The 21,121-nt window shown below is 53.8% G+C and overlaps 1 protein-coding gene and 1 non-coding gene across 2 annotated transcripts in view; both read right to left on the bottom strand.

Moving 5' to 3' along the window:
* Positions 1-326: 326 nt before the first annotated feature.
* The window catches only part of PODXL (podocalyxin like), an 86,053-nt gene continuing 65,258 nt past the window's right edge, over positions 327-21,121 (bottom strand). The window contains exons 5-8 of the mRNA XM_032764401.2: positions 14,010-14,157; positions 10,243-10,304; positions 9,575-9,742; positions 327-1,804 (exon numbers count right to left, since the gene is read on the bottom strand). Coding sequence (XP_032620292.2) covers positions 1,610-1,804; positions 9,575-9,742; positions 10,243-10,304; positions 14,010-14,157 — 573 coding nt within the window. The 3' untranslated portion in view covers positions 327-1,609. The remainder of the gene's footprint in view (positions 1,805-9,574; positions 9,743-10,242; positions 10,305-14,009; positions 14,158-21,121) is intronic.
* Positions 7,893-8,029, bottom strand: LOC116815807 (U4 spliceosomal RNA). The gene has a single exon (XR_004371577.1). It is a non-coding gene; the product is annotated as a U4 spliceosomal RNA (small nuclear RNA).

Here is a 21,121-nt window from a genome sequence, read left to right as displayed (position 1 = left end):
CCTGCTGTTAGATGCCTTTTTATGAGCCGTGAGAAACTTCACGGTGCATTTTGAGCAACTTTGTCATTGGATGCAATGATGAAACAGGGAGATTAGTCCTGCTTCAAATGCAGATCTCACTAAGGACCCCTACTGGGACCCTCCCTAAATACATGGTGGGCTTCCTACACACTTGCCCTTTAAACTTCTATGACCTTTGGGCTAGGAGCTAGAAGAATGGGCTTGGGAATTTCATTTCAATGGCAGAGGCAGTGCAGGTATTTCCTGCTCAGTTTGTTTATGGACATGATTCCAGCCAAGAATTAAATAACACTTTTATTTGCTGTAGTAAGGACGCTACGGTTATCTGAAAAAACGCTGCATTTTAATGGCTTGAGAAGGCAACATCCCACAGCAACGTCTACCTACAGTGGCTAAAGAAACTCAGCGGATGTGCAGTCTTGGAGCCTTAACATTGCCCTATCCTGAAGGAAGGGTGTATCCTCAACAGGACCCTGGTGTCAGTCAGTGGAATTCGCACTGCAGGCCAGGAAGGTCCATGTAGGACAGAGGGAGTATTAAGGACCCAGGAGTGATCACTGGTGGTTGTCAGGGGAAGCTTTGAATGCAAAGCATTTTCCATAGTGATTCCAGGGAGACTTTGCAAATGACCAGGCAATCATGTGGCTTGGGATGAGGGCAGTTGCTGTTCTTTCCCTTCTCTCCTGTGGCTTAATAACTGACACTTCTATAAAGCTTTTCTACACATAACAAATGGAGAAAACAAAAGCACAGAGCACCGAAGTGACTTCTTTGAGGTCACACAGAATGGACCCCAAATCCCCTACCCTGGGCTCTCACCACTGTCCCATCATTTGATTGGAGCAGAACCTGGAGGTTTGACTATGGAAATGCAGGTGACAATGGAGGTTACATGGGGGAAAGATCCTCATTCTCCTGGTGAGCAGTGATGGGAAAAAACGAAACAGAATGCAGAGCCTCACAATGTACTGGGCACTGGCAGTAGGTGATGCACATGACAGCAGAGTGAAGAGCTGAGAAAAGCCTATGACAGTAGATCGCTAGCCCTTTGCCTCCAGCCCTTCTACCCTGAGCCGCACGCTTCACTAAGGCAAATCCGCTGTGATGCTAACGCAGTTTCTGAGGTACCCCGTTAGGCACCAGAGGCTTCTGATCCTTCTGAATCCAGGGTTCTCAGCCCGGGGCTGGGGGGGGTGTCATGACCACTCTGCCCTTCCCATAGTGCTAGATCCCAGCTAGACGGAAGGGGTCCCTATATGGAAAAGGCTGAGAAGCCCTGCAAGAGGCCTTCAAGCTCTTATCCTTTTACAATGGCCAGAAGCTGAACTTTCTTGTCTCTAGTCAAGGCTTAAATACAGGCACTCTCCCACTACAGAAGCAAAAATACAACCTAGTCTGGACAGTGAATAAGTTTTGATTGAACAACGTTTCGGCCAGAGCAAACGCCAGTCATGGTCTCCTGCCTCAAGGGGGCATTCAGGCACCTGGGTGTCTCCTTGCTCCACAGGATGCTCCAAGCGACAGCACTTGTGGCTCTGATCGTTTTGGGGTTGTATTGTTTTGTTTTGCTGGTAGAGTTTCATGTCACTTATAAATGCGTGTCCTCCTCTCCCTCCAGCTCCTCTTTTGTGAGGTTGTCCATGGGGACTATCCAGCTGTCTCCCAGCTCCCCGTTCAGGTTCACCTTCTTCTCCTGCATCTCTGAGGAGGTCTCCATTACCTCCAGGGTCGGGTTGTCATGGTAGCCATTCTCCATGGTCTGTAGCTCTTCTGTCAGGCGTTGCTGGAAGGGGACAAGAAAAAAAAAAAAAACAGAAATCTTTGGTGAAAACAAAAGCGTGGTTGGTCTGTGGATAAATGCACAGTATTTCCCAGCTGCCAACCTTATCCTCACAGCATCTGTCCACACTGCACAGTCATCTCACAACCAGACTTGTTAGTGTGACTTTCCTGGTGATGACCAAAACTAGACTAGCCGGGGTGCTGTAGGTCGGGATGGAGGGGCCTGCACTGGGCAGGGGTGCTGTGGGTCAGGACTGAGGTACCTTGGCGGGGCTCTGTGGAGAATCTTACAAAGCATTTGCCAGCCTTTGATGTTACACAATCAGTGAATTTTAAAAAGAGAGTGAGTCTGAAATGTAATGCAGCTGGTGGCTTAGTTCTCCCTCATCTCCTCCTGCCCAGGGACAAAGACGAGCAAATCTCCCTGGCTCACCTCACCAGCTCCTAATTCCTTCAGCAAGACCTTTCCTGAACTCAGCAGCACAGTGTCCTTCAGAACTAGCCGGCTCCACGCTCTGTTTTCTGCACCTGTCCTCCTGGCATTCCCAAGGCAGGAAAAACCCTGTTGTTCAGCTGAACCTGCTTTGACTGGGGCCACCCTTAGTTTTCAGTGCACTTAGGGTCACGAAGTGCGTCTGTATAAATAATGCCACAGAATCCCACCTTAGTCCTCTGTGACAGAAGTCAGAGATGGGAAAAGACAAATAGCTCATCCGCTCCATCCCTCCTTAGCCAGGAAGCGTCGTTCTCCATTCTACGCTCCCTGCTGTCTGTCTTGTCCCAAGGCATGGGGCTTCACTATTTCATGTCTGATTCACCTCCTCTTCCTAGTGATATGGTGCCTGGAAACGAACCTGATGCTCTAGGAATGGTCACACCAGAGCTGGAGAGATGACCAGTTCCCTGCTGTGGCCATGACGCCCAAGCATGTGCAGCTGGATATTATGCTGGTTCATCTTGCAGCCGTGTCTCATTGCCCACTCATGTCTAACTTTCTTGTCCATGCTCCCTCTGTTGTTGCTTTGGGCACTGTTGCGCCTCACAAGTGTCCTGCGCTGGTCAGGTGCCTGAGGGAGCATCCCCCAGATGTCCTCACCTGGGCCTTTCCCAGCGCATCTTTTTTTTTGTCTGCCTATGTTTCCAATCTCCCTAGGGCTCTTAGAGGATTTGTCTGTCCTGATTGGTTCTTGCCACTTCTTCCAGTTTCCTATAATCAGTCTGTGTTCTGAATGTGTTGTTCTAGCCACGCTCGCAGCTCAGCTGTGATGCTAACAAGCCACCACTCTAGAATGAGGCTAGACTGCTGCCCCAGCTACATTGGTTTACCATTACCTGGGGTTTAGCCTGTTAACTGTTCTTCAAGTGTTCCTATCCAAGCCAATTCCACTAGGACTTCAAGAGACACTACATCAAATGCTTTCTTAAATCTGTTTGACATAGAATTGTAGAAAATTAGAATTGGAAGAGACCTCAGGAGGTCATCTAGTCCAACCCCTTGCTCAAAGCAGGACCAACACCAACTGAATCATCCCAGCCAGGGCTTTGTCAAGCTGGGCCTTTAAAACCTCCAAGGATGGAGATTTCACCATCTCCCTAGGTAACCTATTCCAGTGCTTCACCACCCTCCTAGTGAAAGAGTGTTTCCTAATATCCAACCTAGACCTCCCCCACTGCAACTTGAGATCATTGCTCCTTGTTCTGTCATCTGCCATCACTGAGAAAAGCTGAGCTCCATCCTCTTTGGAACCCCCCTTCAGATAATTGAAGGCTGCTATCAAATCCCCCCTCACTCTTCTCTTAAGCCCAGTTCCCTCAGCCTCTCCTCATAAGTCATGTTCCCCAGCGCCCTAATCATTTTCGTTGCCCTCCGCTGGACTCTCTCCAGTTTGTCCACATCCCTTCTGTAGTAGGGGGCCCAAAACTGGACTTAATACACCAGGTGTGGCCTCATCAGTGCCGAATAGAGGGGAATAATCATTTCCCTCGATCTGCTGGCAATGCACTACTAATGCACTCCAATATGCCGTTAGCCTTCTTGACAACGAGGGCCCACTGCTGACTCATATGCAGCTTCTCGTCCACTGTAATTCCCCGGGTCTTTTTTCTGCAGGTCTTTTTTCTGCAGAACTTTTTTCTGCAGCCAGTTGGTCCCCATCTCAGTCCAGAAAGCAAAGCAATTAAGTTTCTGGCAGTATTTCTTCCTCATGAAACCCACCGCTCATGCTGCTAATTGCTCACGTCTCTGCATAGTTACTTGGTATTCCCCTTCGCAGTTTAACTGTGGGTGGAAATCGGCCTTATGGACTGAAAACAGCCAGAATCACCCTGTCTTCATTTTTTGGGAAATAGGCACTAGATTGTACTTGCCCTTCCCCCACACCTTCCTCCACTGCTCTCTGGTCTGTGACGATTCTAAAATAACTACAGCAAACTAGCTCGCTCTCAAATGGCCTGCGGGATGACTGTTTTACCAGGCTGAATGTGGGCCCTGAATCCTCCCTCGTAATGTGGCCCCCTTACAATGAAAGCGACAGCGGGGACCAGGGGACAGAGCATGTATCGGAGTTGTGGGTTCTATCCCCACCTCTGGCACTGACCTGCTGTGGGACCATGCGCTACTGCCTCTGATTTGCCTACCTCCCCCACGCTGCCTGTCTTGTCTATAAAGGCCTTGTCTACATGGGAGAGTTGTTGTGTGGGCAGGATTTTTGCTTTGCTATAACCCAAGGAGTGAATTTAAGCTGCTACAGTTATAATCGAAAGGCATGACTATTAATATAGTGGTTTAACACCTGTCCCACCCCCCCTCCGGGCACTCAGGCCTGTGACTGGCTTTTTTTGATTCAGCTTGTGTTACTTGGGAAGGGGCTTGAGCTAAAGCAAAAGAGCTGCTGTTATACCAGAATCAGAGTGTGCCCCCTGAGGGGGGTGGGGTGGGGTGGTATATTGGTCCGAGTACATGGGCACAACTGGTACAACGTGCCTGTGTAGCCACGGCCTGAGGCAATAAGCTCTTCAGGACATGGCCCTGTCATTGGTTTCGTGGCCATACAGCACCTGGCACAAACAGAGCCGGCTAGCTGCTGCTGTTAGAAATATTAGAAGCCAGGTTGCTGCCATGGCAACTCCTCAGGAGCCAGCGGCTGGAAGTGCTGCTTCGTAAAGAAAGCCAGCAGCTCTGCTTGGCGCTCACGCAACTCAGGCCGGCTGTGTTCAATTCCATCACTTACATATTGCAGCGGGAGACTCTTCAGCGCTGCCGCCGCAAACCGCCCGCTTCTGAATGCCTCCCTGCAGACAGGTGGGGAGCTGAAGTGGGTGTTGATCCTAGCAGTGTGTCACTCAGACCAGGGTTTCTCAACCCAGGGGTTGGGACCCAAAATTGGGTTGCTAGAATGTTTCAAAGGGTCACGTGGCAGCTCCTGTCCCATGAGTCTGGCTGAGCTCACCTCCCTGTTCCAGGCGCTGCAACCTCTGGGGTCCCAGTGCTGCTCAGGGTTGGCCCAGCTGCCACAACGACAGGAGTCCGGGTAGGCCAAATTTGAGTGAGTGGCACTGCCACCCCATCAGCCAGGTCACAACTCCACTCACACAAATTTAGTCCAGTCGGGGTGGGGCCAAACCTGAGCAGCACGGAGAACCAAGCCCAGCCAGCCCCACAGCGCTGGACCTGCAGGAGCTGCCCCTATGGGGTGAGTGTTGCGCAGGACCCAACCCCACTGTAGGGCAGAACAGGGGCAAATCCACCTGCGGGCATCCACCCCCAGATTATTTACTGGGTTGCGACAGGCCTTAAACATTGCCAAATGGGTCCTGATCCCCAAAAGGTTCAGAACCACGGGACTAGGGTTTAAGGCTAGAAGGAGCCCCCGGACTATTTAGTCTGATCTCCTCTATAGCCCAGGCCTCCACCAGCACCCGCACACGAAGCCCAACAACCGGAATCAGACCCAAGTATCCCAGCCCTCAGGTGCCTACACTGCTGTGTGCCATGGGCAGAGGACAGCAGGGACAGAAATGATCCAATGCCAATGGCAGGGAATTGCCCCAGCTGTCTGCTCCCCGAAGCCCATCACCCCATGTCTATTTAAAACTCAGCCCTGCGTTGGAGCAGCCTCGCCAGCTCTGAAACGGGGCCCTGGTCTTTTCAGGTCCAAATGCAGCTTCACTTTCATCTTGCTCTTAATCTTCAATCTTGTCTGTGGCTGGTTCCTCAGGGCTTGACAAACAGGCCGTGGAGCGAGTCCTTCAGTGTCTAGACAGGATGCTGCCACTTCCTGTTTGGTGACTTGACTGCAGCTTTTCTCTCGTGTTTGTAGATTAAATATTCATGGCAAATTAAGTACACTTGAAGGGAAATTTGGAGGTGGAGGGACGACCTGGCTCTGTGCTAGCAAGGACCTGCAATGGGGACAGGGAAGGGGAAAGGGGTGTGTGCCCATTTTTGGTCTGATGATGTTTAAAGAAGGCCTGAAATGTATTTGCCGAGGGGAGAAGAGAAATCATCTGCTTGTCTTTTACATTAGAACTTCAGGCCTCATCTGCCCCAGAAGACACCTGTGGTCTCATCCCTCCAGTCCCAAGAGGCTGAGAGCTGAGCCGTGATGCTCAGCTACATGGGAGGGGTTTGCTCTGATGTAGCTGCACTGATGGAAACCCCCGGCCTATGACTCCTCAGCTGACGAGAAATGGTTTTGAAGAGGGGTAACTGCAGCAGCGTAAGGCACTGATGTAGCTGCACTGTCTCAGAAATCCTCACCAGGGAAGAGATTTTGAAGTCAGGGTGCTCCACAGCCATTGCTTTTTGTCTCTGCTAAGAGCTCCTCTGCTCTAATGAGCACTTGGGACAAAGTGAGCGAAAGATGGAGCCGCCTGCCCCTTCAGGTGTAAGAACCTACAATACCCATCAGCGCCCCAGTTCTCCAGCAAAACCCAGGAAGAGCAGATGGGCTGCTCCAATTTCTTAGCCAGCCTTCTGAGTCACCATTAAGGCCTGTCTTCCTCATGGCAGAGAGAGCCTTTCTTTTCAAGGATGCCAGCTTGACTCCAGCCCAGGCCCACGATTACAGATACCTGTTACTGTCTGTGCCTGGCCAGCGGCCTTTTGGGACATGAGTGTACTGAGCTGTAGTCCAATTCCTAGCAGACAGGTGAAAGGGACCTAAAAATCACACGTCTGCCTGAAAATGTGTTTAAATGGCAGTAGACAACACTCAGCACTGACAGCTCGTGGTGTATAATCAGTGTCACTCCTTCCCCCATACAGCAAGTTGCACCTGTTGTTGGGCCTCTCTCAGAGCAAGAGGGGTGAGAGAAACATGTAGGCACCTAGCACACTGCCGTCCTGGGCCAGGATTAGGGCTCCTAAGCACTACAGCAATACAAGGAATTCACACTGATGGGGGGCTCCAGCCCAGGTAGGGTCTGTAACCATTTTTAATGCTTTTTTCTTTTTTTTCTTTTTTTTTTTTTATATAGTTAATTTCAAGCTGACAGTGACCCTGGTTGTGGTCTCGGCAGAGTGACCAAAAATGAAATGGACTTAAAGACCAGCCTGTCTTTTCGCTCCTGCTCACAGAGGTGGGGCACATGAAAAGCAGCCCCGAGTGTAAGAAGTTGGGGCTATAGCCCTCACTGTTGTTAATCCACCTCCCTGAGAGGTGGTAGCTTGGGCAATGGAAGAATTCTTCTGCCGACCTAGTACTGTCTACGGTGGGGCTTAGGTCAGCTTCACAATGTTGCTCAGGACTGTGGATTTTTCACACCCCTATGCATCATAACTGGGTTGACCTCATTTTTCAGTGTAGACTACCCTGAGTGATCACCTTCTATAGACATTTCTAAGCCAACTGAAAGAAGAATTTTAATTCTCTGAAAAATCCCACACCGCCCTCAGGAGAACTTGCGAAGACCTCGAGTGGTTTTGCCCTATCATAGGATTCCTGCACATGACATTGTCAAATTCCTTCTCCGTTAAATCCAAACTTTTATCAGTAGCAACTGGAGCTGTGTAAACCTAGGGAGCAGTGACTTGTACTTTGGTTTCTTTTGGCTCTTTACACCAATCCTATAGCCAGCCTTTTAGCTCGCAAGCTTGGCTCCAGATGTTGCCTTTACCTGTTAAGTTTGAGACCGGACTCTGCACAGGCGAGCAAAGGGATTTCCCTAGCAATAATCACACCTCGGATTAACCTCATTAGCTACGATACTGCCACTGCACAAAGCTGCTAAACTAAAGAGTTAAATTGCTGCCGCAGCAACCATCACTCCTGGTGCTCTTTGATCTAAAAGGGTGTAGTGCCTGCGCCCTCCTGTGGACATCAACTGTGTCTGCAAGTCATATTTGCATTTCCTACAGCACAGAGCGATACGATGACTGTCCAGCAGTGCCAGTGAGGGTAGGGTGACCAGATGTCCCGATTTTATAGGGACAGTCCTGATTTGGGGGGCTTTTTCTTATATAGGCACCTATTACCCTCCACCCCCTGTCCTGATTTTTCACACTTGCTGTCTGGTCACCCTAACTGTGAGGATAGCTGGAGTAAATCAGTACAGGCCAATAACCTGACTGGTAGGGAACCTTGGGGACCAACAGTCCAGTCTGCTCTGAGCCTGATCCTCCCAGGGAAACTCAAAGGGACATGAACAGGAGAAACATATGACACCCTGTCAGATTAGCCCATTGTAAACCCTACTGTTCTCAGCACAATATACTCATCTATCAGCTTCTAAGGAGGCACTCAGCCCTAGTGCCCCAAAGGTATTTAGGTGTGTAACTCAAACTGGGGCTTTGATCCTCTGCTACCTTAGCTACACCATGAGAATCTACAGGGATGGGATGCAGGCTTGGGGCAGGAAGCCAAGCTGCCCCTCATTTCAAAAACACAGCCTTTTGGGATGCGTGCTCAGTGACTGTCCCTGTGCTCGCTGTGTTAGCCAGGGATTTAATTTGGATGAGGGCCTGAGGGAAAAACTTGCCATCCACTTAAAAATGTTGGGTGTGTGGGGACTGTCAGCCCATCTTGTCCCATATCCTGTCTCTGATAGAGGCGAGTGTTAGATCCGTTACAGAAACTGCATAACGGGCAGATTGTTCCATGACTTTCCCCTGGGGGCGTCTCCTGGTTGATTTCCTGAGGGGGCAGAGTCTGGGTTACAGCTGGCTGAAAAATGCCAATTCTTTTTCACAGGAAATTTTAAAATTTTTGAAAGAAATCAAATTGCTTTGGGGGGTCGGTTTTCATCAAAAAAGAAAAAAAAATTGGGAAATTTTGAAAAAGAACCCAAAAAACCTGTTTTTGATAACCAGAATTTTTACCCATTTTTTTTTCTATCAGAAAACCAGTTTCATTGCCAACAGAGCAATTCCCCCAAAGCATTTTCTGTGCTTGACCAAAAGCAATTTGCATCACAACTAGGGTTCCCTGGGACAAAATTCTGACCAGCTCTTGCCTGTCTAATGTAATGGGAGGGGAAGGGGGACTTCTCCATGTTAGTCCTCCCAGCCCAGCCATGCTGACAGAGCCGAGCAGCCAGCCCCACACGTCCCCAAGGAATTCAGGGTGGCTGGCAGTGGTCTGATCCCAGGACCACCCCTCTGCTTCTGGCAATAGCCCAGTCCACATTAGGACACAGCTCCCTTCTCCCCCACCACGCAGGTCACCCTAGCCCTCTGGCTGCTGATTGACTAAACAAAACACCCCTGCCATGCAGGGGGCTGGGGACATAATGGGAAGCCCCCATGGGTGCACAGAGGGTGAGAGTCGCTTACCTGATCCTTCCTACGGGCGACCCGCTGGTGGCAGCAGCCGTAGATGGCGGCGACGAGGAGCAGGGAGCAGGCCATACACACGATGGTAATGATCAAGGGCGTGCTGAACCGGTCCTCGTTCTCCTCCTCTATCTGCTTGTCAGCATAGGTGACGTTGCCAATGCCAAGCTGCAAAGGGCAGGAAGCGTTAGGGGGCAGATCCAGCAGCACCTGTCCTCCCTTCCCTCAGTGCCTAGCCTGCGCTGACAGAGCACCCGCCCCCTCAGCCTCCCCTGCAGTCCTCTTTCCATGGCACGGCAAGCAGCCCAGCTCCTGCCCGTGCTCCCCAGACTGGGCCTGCACAGAACAGCCAGCTGCACGATCAGCCGGGCACATACAACTGTTGCGTATGCTGTGCTGTCCTGCCCTGGTGGGGCTCTAGGCAGCCTGTGCAGAGGGGAAGGAGGGATGTCCAAGGACAGCAGCCAGGCTGAGTGAGATGTCACCCCCATGTTCCCGTCCCCTGCGAATGGGCTCCTCTTAGTCACAGTCTAAAGCCCTTTAGAAACGGAAACGCTGATTGCCATGCCAGCCCCAAGGCAGGGAGCAGTGGGACTGTCTCCATCGCTTTCAGCCCCAGAGCGGGAAGTGGGGTTCGTCCGGGGGGATTGGGGAAGAAACCCACTCACCTGCTGGAGCTCTCCCTTTTTCGTCCCCAGCAGTTCAAAGAGCTCCTTGGGCGCGGCATTGGCTGTAGGGAGCAACGAGCCAGAGGTGAAGGGCGGCCCCCTGCATAACGGCTACGCCACGCAGCCTGCCCCATGCGGAGCTCAGGACATTCAGCCTCCATCTCACACATGAGGAAACAGGGCAACTTGCCCCAGGCCCTGCAGTGAATGGCAGCCTCCCCGCCCCCCGCCCCCCGGTGCCCCTATCATCAGTGCCGACGGCCTCTGCAGCGAAGCCAAGGATTAAATGGGGGAGGGAGACTGCCCAGCCGTCTCTGCATGTCAGGCTTGGTGCATGACCACTTGAGGTCCCTTCCAATACTGATAGTCTATGATTCTATTGGGTTAAGGAGTCTGTCGGCTTGAAGAGGCCGTGCTGCTGGCTGTGCTTTGCCTACCACCTGGATGCTCCTTGGATTGGAGCCCAGGGCTGTAAGGCTAATACCTTTCAGCAATGCAACACCCAGGCCCAAAGCAAACTGGTTCAAAGGAGATTTTTGGTGCCGGAGCGCCAGTTGGGGGAAGGGCTGCTAGGGGCTGCCTGAGCCCTGCATGGGGCACCATGACACACGTGCTGCAGAGCGTGACAAGAACAGAAATCAAAGCAGGAGAAAAACCTCTCAGGACATCTAGTCCCTGCCCCACCTGGGCTGGGCTGCTCCCCCCGTGGAATCCCACAGCCCTCTGTCCGCTCCGGCTGTCCTGTTTGTGCAGTGGACTGGGGCCACATGGGGAGCGGATGCAGCCCTGGGGCTGGGAGCCAGGGCTGTTTTCACTAGCGAGATGGGCTTTGGGGATTGGTTTGGGGCCTCATAAGCACCAAGTGTTTCAAACAATCGCCCTAAGCACGTACTTGAGTCCCTGAGGGGCAACTGAATACCGGTGGCTGGCTTATGCCAGCTGACTGAGGCGAAGGGGCTGTGTAATTGCAGTGTAGACATTCGGGCTTGGGTTGGAGCCCTGGGCTCTAGGCTCCTGCGAGGTGCCAGGGGCTCCCAGAGCTCAGGCTGCAATCTGCGCCCCAGTGTCTACACTGCAATTAAACAGCCCCTTAGTCTGAGGCTATCTGTGGGTGCCTCACTGCGGTGTAGACATACCCACAGCACATGAGGGCAGCTCCGAATCCCAGCCCCTGCCTACCCTGTGCCCATGCCGCGGGAGGCCCATTACACCTGGCCATCAGGCAGTGCTGTGTGCAGTGGAAGCACACAGCATGGGAGAAGGTGAGACAGGGAGGCTGGTGGTCGAAGAGCAGCTCACAGACAGGGCCGGTGCAAGGAAGTTTCGCACCCTAGGTGAAACTTCCACCTTGCCCCACCCAAACCCTGCAGCAACTCCCCCCTGACCCTGAGGCTCCCCTGTTCTGCGGCAGCTCTCCCTGCCCCGGGGGGGGGGCCGTACGGCAGCTCCCCACCCCAGCTCACCTCTGCTCCGCCTCCTCCCCAGCATGCTGCCCCAATTCTCCTCCCCTCCCAGGCTTGCGGCGCCAAACAGCTGATTGGCGCAGCAAGCCTGGGAGGCAGGAGAAGTGGAGCAGCGACAGCATGCTCGGGGAGGGGGCATAGCAGAGGTGCGGAGCCCTGTCGCAGCTCCCCTCAACCCCGCCCTGAGATACACCCCTCCCCCCCGCAGCAGCTTCCCAGCCCCCCGGAGCTGTTTGGCAGCTCCCCACCTCAGCTGTTTGGCGCCACAAGGCTGGGAAGGGAGGAGTATTAGAGCGGGGCGGGGGGGCGGTGTGCTCGGGGAGGAGGCAGAGCAGAGGTGAGCTGGGGTGGGGAACTGCTGCACAGCTCCCCGGGCCTGGGGGGTAGGGAGCTGCCGCGGGGGGTGGGTGACTCAGGGCGGGGGGAACGGAGGGGGAGCTGCTGCAGGGCTCCCCACCTCAGCTCACCTCTGCTACGCCCCCTCCCCGAGGACACCGCCCCTGCCAGCAATGACAATAATTGCATGGAGCGGCTGCTGCGCTGGGAGAGAGAGTCTGAGCCATACGTGTCAGCGTGCCATTGGCAGCCCAGCCCTGGAATGCGGTAAAAAAAAAAAAAATTGGGGGCACTGCTTTTTGGCACTCCCAAATCTTGGCACCCTAGGCAACTGCCTAGTTTGCCTTAATGGTAGCACTGGCCCTGCTCACAGGCCAGGAGTCACTTCTCTGCCCCCAAGGGTAGGCGTCCTTCATGGAGCACGGGAAGGATTAGATTGTTCCTGGGAGTTTGGCAAAGGACCTCTGCCAAGCAGCGGGCTCCTACATCACCCCAGCAGGTGGGGCTGCTCCTGAGGTGACCACGCAGCAGGTCTGGGGCTGGAGATGCTGTAGCAGGACTGTGTGCCCGGAGCACCAGCTTGGATTATCTAGGTCTGCCTGAGCTTTGAGGTCCCCTCTCCGCACACTCGCCTGCATGAGACCACTGGCAGGTCTGGTACCAGCAGCTCTCCCTGGTGGGTAGAGGAGAAGATCATGCACTGGTCTCACGTTCTCTCCCTTCCCCAACATGCCAGGAGTGGCATTAAACAGAAAGGCAGGTGCTACCCTCCCCACTCCAGTACCAGCTGCCTCAGAAGAAAGTGACAGAGCCCCCATAGGGGGCAGTTACAGAATAACCTGCCCCAAGGGGAGATCTCTTCCTGATCCCAGGCAGCTAGCAGTTAGCTTCTGCCCTAAAGCATGAAAGCGCTGGCCTGTCCTGCTCATGTAAACTGTCTCTAAGTGCCTGGCCTCGCTGAAAGAAGGGGACTCCCTCCCCAGGCCTTGTAAACACTGTTCTCTCCTCTGTGGGGGCCTGAAGGAGGTCAGTCCTTGTGGGGCCCTTTAACCATGGAAGCACCTGCAGCCTGGACTGAAATCTACCACCTCATTTCACAACAGCAACCCAAGAGCCATCGAACTGACGTTCGGTCATGCCTGAGCTGGGCTGGATTTGAACCAGGGCCCCTGAAGTGAGAGCTCATTGCACAGCTACTCCTGTGAGCCTCCGTGGGGTGAGGCTTTTCTCTCCCTGGCCTGGGCTCCAGTCCCCTATTGATACTGGCTAGTGGGTCGTAACCCTACTGGAAGATGAAATTGAACTGATCCACCTGGCAACTAGGTTTGGAACCAGAGCGGTGGCCTAGCGGTTTACTGATTGCTGGGGCCACTGGGTTTCCGTCACAGCCCAAAGGATGACAGTGGGACCAATGGAGCCCCAAACCAGCCCTTAACGGAAAGTACTGGAGTCCCCAGTATGGCTGATTACACAGTTCCATGATTTCCACCAGGCCTCCTGAAAAGGCTAAAACAGTGGTGCCCAAACTTCCTCCTGCCCTCCCCCCACCCCCCCCCAGTAATGGACTGTGTCTGCACCCTACCTCCCCAGGCCTGGAGTGGAGTCGTGGCCAGGCTGGGGCAAAGCGCGGAGGCCTAAGCCAAGCATGTGGGCTCGGGGCTGACAGCAGGGGCTGGTGGCTGAGCCATGGCCTGGAGCGGGGCCGCAGCTGGGTGCTGGGAGTGGAACTGGGACAACAGCTATGGCTGAGGCCAGGGCCAGAGTGGGGCTGGATGGTGCTGCGCCCTGCCCTCCACCCTGTGGGAGGCTGGCCCGGGCCGCCGCCTCCCCCCATGCCAGATTCCTCCATGCCACCGTAGAGGGACACACCCCACAGTTTGGGGACCACTGGGCTGAAAGGTCGTCAGCAGTGAGATGCCCCCACCTCCTCCCCTCCAGCAAAGCCCCTGGGTAGCGAGCAGGGCTCACTTTGCACAGAAACACCGAGCACAGCAATCCTATTGGGAAGGTTCCCAGCGGCGGCCAGGTGCACGGTGCAGATGTCTCGGCTCCGGCTGAACGTAGCCTTCACGGCTTTGCAGAGCATGTTGTGCAGGGAGGGATCCACAGGACTGCCCTGCAGGGACAGAAAGCACACATGAGCTAAGCCAGCAGATACAGCTTCCAACCAATCTTCTGCTCCCTGGGTCCAGCGCCCCAGGTCAAATCCAACCCAGCACTGTCAGGCAACGAGCATGATGGTTCTCAGCCCTGTTCTGGAGGGAGAGGATAGGTGCTACCTCACAGAACCACACCAGCACTGGGCACGAATTGGCCCCTTTATGGGTGGTTTTCAGTGGAGTGTGAACAACCCTCTTGTCCCAAGAAGTGGGTCTTCCAGGTCAGAGATGCAGGCAGTGCTATGGTGACCAGACACCTTTGAAATGGAGGTTGGGCCATATTTAGTTTATCACTCTACGGTACTTATACACCTTTTTCCCCCCAATCACCATAGTATCTGAGCGCCTCCCAGTCCTTAATGCCGTTATCCTCCCATGCTTTGACAGGTTTAGCCTCACAACAGAGGCACAGAGAGGCTAAGCGACTTGTCCAAGGGCACATGGGAAGTCTGCAGGCCAGCAAGGAATGACCCCAAGTCTCCCACACCCCATGCTAGAGCCCTAACCACTGGGCCAGCTTCCGCTGCATTAAAAGAATATGGTATGGGGGGGGGTTGCTCTCGAGACGCTAAAATAGTGGCAACAGTTTCCTGCCTGGGGAGTCCTGGCGATGGGCTCGCTGGCAATAAGGTGTTTGTGACACAGCAACCCCTTGAGTGCCCTGTTCTTTGCAACCACCTCTCCCCTCCAAGCTGAGAAACGCACGACACCAAACAGGTCTCACAGGGCATTTACCCATAAAGAGATGTTCCTAATGGGTCTGGATTCGTAATCAGGGTGAGCTGTATGTATGATAGTTAATAAGGTATTGCTACTGAACGTATGCTTTATGGACTTGGCGTAAAAGTTAGTCACCTAAGGATAACGTATCTGGGCAGAAGGCAGGTGTCACCAAGCCCTGCTCAGCCGGCAAGGTATCTGTCAACCCCTCCTGCTCCATCCCAAGACGGCCAATGGAAAAACCCCAGAGTCAGCTGCAAACAATTGAAACCACTTGGAGGTGAAAAGAAGCATAGCTGGCAGGCTGGCTGGGAATAAAGACAAAAGACTAATTCAGTGTGTGTGTGGGGGGGGGAACCTACTTTATTAACTAGGAAAGGGTGTAGCCCCAAGTCTGGGTTGTTATGATTTTGTTTTGTACTGTAGACATGTTTCCACCCCTCTCTGTTGTTTTTCTCTGACTCTTGGTTCTTTCTTAAATAAACCGTCTTTTATTTCATGACACGTGCTGCGTGGTTTATGGGAATGGGGATTTAAGGGGCAATTGGGGCCCACGGCACAGCATCTGGGATTTCTGCGAGCAGCCAGGGCTGGATAACACAGGAGAACGATTTGCAAGGACTCAGGACCTGGGACATCCCTACTGCTAAGGAGAGGCCAGAGGAGAGGGCTTGCGAGGCGGGTGGTGGCAGAGATCCCCTGCACGTTCTGCTGAGACTCCTGCCCATGGGAGGCAGGGGGTAACGAGGCGGCTCTCAGGCCCAGGTGCCCCGAGAGGCATCACAGGGTTGCCTCCCCTTCTAGCCCCCCCACCCCCCTCCAGCTTCTGCAAAGCAGGCAATGACCCACATTGGCTGCTTCCCTCCCCATGTAAACATGGGACCAGTCTCCCTCTGGTCTCACCTAATAACCCCAGAGGAGACGGAGCGCTGACGGTCACCGCACCACTGCCTCGTTGAGCAGCGGTGGGCTTCTTGCCTGGAGCTTTTTCTCTGCTGAGCCCAGATGCCCCAGCTGCTCAGGCTATACATGTGGGGACCATGAGCATCCCTCCTGGCCGCAGTCTCCGCAGCCTCCCCTCTTCATCTGCCTTGTGCCTCAGCCCCAAGGCCAGGAAGAGTTTCGAAGTAGTTTCTTTATCACAAGCCAAATCCAGCTGGCCGGAGTTCTTCGCCAGGGCACGGCTCGCCTTATCTGAAGCCTGCAGCTTTTCGAGTTACAGAAATAGCAACTCCCTGGAGGGCTGCAGGGAGCCAGATCACGCTTGTATGTCCCTGGCCCCGGCTTCAAACGAGCTGGGCTGTGCCATTACCGAGAAGGGAGCCAGGGGATAGGATGGGGCAGGGTAAACAGGGCCCTGTGAGACAGCAGGCCCGATGGATGCTGTATGAAGAGCCCCAAGTCCCAGAGGCAAGCACGGCCCCGGTCAGCTCCCATCCCACAGGGATCTGTGAGCAAATGGCTGGGCTTGTGACACTGAGCATATGCTGTGCAGGTACCCGGTACTGAGCTGTGCCAGGCCAGCCAGACAACCCCTCCCAGCCCCCAGTCCCAGGAGAATGAACAGCCAAGCAAAGAGCCAGCCCTGCCAGCGAGCCTTCAGCATGCTCCGGCCCGTCACTGGCAACGTACTCTGGTTAACACCACCCTCCCCCTGCCTGCCCGGCATCCCATGGTTATAACCCACGGTGCCATCAGCACCCATGGAAACCCCAGCAGGGGCCGTCCCCTTTGGAGATGGCGTAGCTGAGACTGTGCCAGACAGTGCGGCAGCAACAGGGCAGGACATGGGGGTGTGGGGAGACTTCTGAGTTGGGGTACAGCATGTGGACAGCGTTAGGAATGCCAGCGAGCACCTGGAACGGTGCCAGGCAGGGCTGGGGGGCAGAGCCCAGGAGAGAAGGGGGTGCCCCGGAGCTCCCGGAACAGTGTGGGGGGGTGGGGGGGGGCTGAGCTGGGGGGTCAGAGACCAGAGGACAAGGGGGCACCCGGGAGCTCCCGGAACGGTGCAGGGGGTGGCTGAGCAACGGTGCAGGGGTGGCTGAGCTGGGGGGTCAGAGCCCAGGGGAGAAGGGGGTGCCCAGGAGCTCCTGGAACGGTGCAGGGGGTGGCTGAAGTGGGGAGTGGAGCACAAACAGCAGTTTGGCAGTGACAGTTCACTAAGCCCCATCATCTGTCTGTTACGTCCTGCTCCCTCGTCTGTCTGTCTCCAGCCACTGCCTGACCGTACGCTCCCACCGTAGCTCGCTGGGGTTGGGACTATCCCTCTGTTCTTTGCACACACAGAGCCCAGCACAACAGGGCCCTGCCATCTAGGTGCTACCACAAAACACACCTTACTAGGAGTGATGCTCTGGGGACTGAAGCACAGGGGACAGTGAGGTGACGAGGGGGCAGCCGCTGTAAGCCCAGAAGAGTCGAGCTCCCTAACCCCTCACTTCTTAGTTAATTCCCTTTAGCCATCTCACTCAGCCTCCCTTTAGCTCCTGGGCTAGAAGGAGCTGGGCCTAGCCACACAGCAGTGGCCCAGGAGCTGATGCTTCCTTTGCCTGAGTCCTCAGCCCCCTCCGGTGGAGAGGTGAGCCCAGTCTCTCTGCTAAGCCCCTGGGCTCGCAGCCACCAAGAGCACAGTTGCTTTATTCCTGTCCTCTGCTCCCCTGACCTCCCAAGGAACAACCTCGCCCCTCCTTGTCTAAATATTTGCGAAGCGGCTGAGGAGGCGCCCGTGGCGGTGACAGGATGCACATGCTCCAGAGGAAGGAACGTTCCCCAGCCGCCTGTGTGAGGGAGTTCGCCTGCATTGTTAGCCCCCCAGCAGGGACAAGGGGCCCTGGCTTCAGCTCCATGAGACCGGAGCGAGATCCAGGTGCTGCCCTTCTCCTGCCTTTCGCTTTCCACTAGGAAAGTCAGGCCCTGGCAGGCTCTTCAATCGCACAGCGAGCTCCTCTGAGGCACCCACCTTCCTCTGACCCAGCCAGCCCTGCCCACAGGTCGAAGCAGGGCTCTGGAGGTGCTGGGCTTTGGCTGTGGCACTCAGCACACGTGTTGCTAAAAAGGTAGATTGTGCCAAACCAACCTGATCTCTTTCTTTGAGAAGGTAACAGATTTTTTTAGACAAAGGTAATGCAGTGGATTTAATTTACCTTGATTTCAGTAAGGCATTTGACATGGTTCCACATGGGGAATTATTAGCTAAATTGGAAAAGAGGGGACTCAATATGAAAATTGAAAGGTGGATAAGGAACTGGTTAAAGGGGAGACTACAAAGGGTCAGACTGAAAGGTGAACTGTGAGGTTGGAAGGAGGTTACTAGTGGAGTTCCTCAGGGATTGGTTTTGGGACCAATCTTTTTATTACTGACCTTGGCACAAAAAGCGCGAATGTGCTAATAAAGTTTGCGGATGACACAAAGTTGGGAGGTATTGCTAACACAGAGAAGGACCAGAATATCCTACAGGAAGATCTGGATGACCTTGTAGCCTGGCGTAAAAGTAATAGGATGAAATTTAATAGTGAAAAGTGCAAGATCATGCATTTAGGGATTAATAACAAGAATTTCTGGTTATAAATTGGGGACACATCAGTTGGAAGTAGCAGAGGAGGAGAAGGACCTCAGAGTATTGGTTGATCACAGGATGACTATGAGCCATCAATGTGATATGGCCGTTAAAAAAGCTAATGCAGTCTTGGGATGCATCAGGCGAGGTATTTCCAGTAGAGATAAGGAGATGTTAGTATTGTCATACAAGGCACTGGTGAGACCTCATCTGGAATATTGTGTGCAGTTCTGGTCTCCCATGTTTAAGAAGGATGAATTCAAACTGGAACTCGTATAGAGAAGGGCTACTAGGATGATCCGAGGAATGGAAAACCTGTCTTATGAAAGGAGACGCAAAGAGCTTGGCTTGTTTAGCCTAACCAAAAGAAGGCTGAGGGGAGATATAATTGCTCTTTATAAATATATCAGAGGGATAAATATCAGGGAGGGAGAGGAATTATTTAAGCTTAGTACCAATGTGGACACAAGAACAAATGGATATAAACAGGATACTAGGAAGTTTAGACTTGAAATTAGATGAAGGTTTCTAACCATTAGAGAAGTGAAGTTCTGGAACAGCCTTCCAAGTGGAGTAGTGGGGGGCAAAAGACATATCTGGCTTCAAGACTAAGCTTGATAAGTTTATGGTGGGGATGTTATTATGGGATAGCCTAATTTTGGCAATTAATTGATCTTTGATTATTAGCAGGCTCTGGGCAGCTCCTTGGCTGTGGGGCAGTGTCAGGGCTTGGGCGGCTGGCAGAGACGTAGGTGCGCATAGGGATTTAGGAGCCTATAGGATTAGACGGCAGCGAGGCGGCAGTTTTGAAAATGTCAGCGGGGTTTAAAAAGTGGCCACAGGCACCTACCTAGTGGCCATAGGTGCCCACATGTCGCTGAGGAGCTGGGCCGAAGTGGCTTGCCCCAGGTCACACGGGCAACTTGTAGCAGAGCTGGGAACCGAACCCATTCTCTAGGCTTGGTCTCTCCCCACCCTGGCTGCTACATATTAGCTTGGGCCTGCAGAGCCATTGCTGGCTGGGATGGAGCAGCAAGCGCAGCTGCGCTAACATTCTTGTTGCCAACTCTTACCATTTTTTCAGGAATGACGGGAATTTTGGTTGGGGCCGGAGCTGGGCTTCTGCTGATGCGAGAAGCTCCTGTCCTCTAGTGACCCATCAGAGCTGCTGCAGAAAGAGCTCTCTCCCCTTCCCCAGGGCAACCCCAAGGGAGGAGGAGCTAAAGACCCCAGCAGCTCAGCTCCTCTCTTGTGAGCAACCGGGACAGGACGGTGCCTCTGCTTCTCCCCTTCCCTGCAGCACCTCCCTGGGGAGGGGTGAAGAGTCCTGGGAAGCATCCAGCCTGGAAGGAGGAGAGGGGGCCCCACTGCAGCCCCCCAGGCCTGGGAGAGGGGGTGAATAGCCACAGGACGAGCAGAGGGGGCTGAACTAGGGAGGTGGGGGCTGGGTGGGATGAACTGATGGGGCGAGGGCTGGGGGCAGAACTCATGGGGTGCTGTCAGCTGAACTAATGGGAGGGATGCAGAAATGACAGGGTGTTGGGAGAGTTGAACCGATGGCGGACAGAGGGCAGAACTGATGGGGTGAAGTAGGATGGGCAGAACTGATATGGGGTCTGGGGGCACAGGACTGATTTGGAGGTCAGGGACAGAATTAATTGCAGGGCAGGGGATGGGGACATGTTAGAGTGAGAGCTCCTGTGGCGAGGAGTGGGGGGAATCCCCTTACCCAGTACATTTGGGAGAGTGAACGGCACTAGTTGTCTCTCAGACCCACGCTGGGGCTGGGCACAGGGAGTTCAAAAATCAAAAGACAGATCAAAAAAACCACAATACCGTCTTTTAAAAAATCTCATGATATTGTGGGCTGTCCTGCAGTGTTGGGATTTGATCTCTTGAAGTTCCCAGTACTGCAACATTCCCACAGAGGCCTGTCAACATGATGCTGAATGCCACAGGAATTGGCCTCCCTAATTCTGCAGCACTTAGTGGGCCTTTTCAAGAACCATGAAGCAAAAGGCTTTAGAAATGATGTGACTTAGCACTGATGAAGGGCCTGGCCCCCTCAGGTCAAACCGAAGGGGATCCCACGCACAGAACGCCACACAGAGTCCACTGCTCCCACATGGAGCCAATGCAGTCGGCTGACGCTATCCAAGGAACTCTGCACAGACAAGGGACTGGTAACCAGGCCTCAAGTCACAGGAACATGACTTCCCTGTCCTGCTTTGATGTGTGGCTGTCCTGGTCAACGCCAGGCGTCTGAGAAGGAAGCCTCAAGACTTTGTGGGGCCATGGATGGATCAGCCCAGGAGACTAAAGGGCTCTGGTTATCGGAAAGTATCATTTAATCACTCTGCTCTGACGTGCCCTGGAGTGGCTGCCTGGATGAGCAAGAGGATGGTCCTGCCTCCATGGGCCATTCGGTCATTGCTGCCTCTCCAATGACTGCTGGTGGCTACGGATGCCTCTCCACTAGAAACCCCCAGTCTCACTACCTACAGGCTCCCAAAGAGCCATAGGACAACTTTCAGTCCCTCCTGACGTGTGCTGGGGTGGGTCTGCTGCCCTTGGAGACGAACATCTCTGTTCCTCATTCCTAGCCTCTTGAACCTGCCAGTTCCCCATGGTTTCCATCTGCTCC

Source organism: Chelonoidis abingdonii, chromosome 1 (genome assembly GCF_003597395.2).
Source record: "Chelonoidis abingdonii isolate Lonesome George chromosome 1, CheloAbing_2.0, whole genome shotgun sequence".
Lineage (NCBI taxonomy): Eukaryota > Metazoa > Chordata > Testudines > Testudinidae > Chelonoidis > Chelonoidis abingdonii.
The sequence above is the reverse complement of the archived record's forward strand: the minus strand, read 5'-3'. Positions and strand labels throughout refer to the sequence as shown.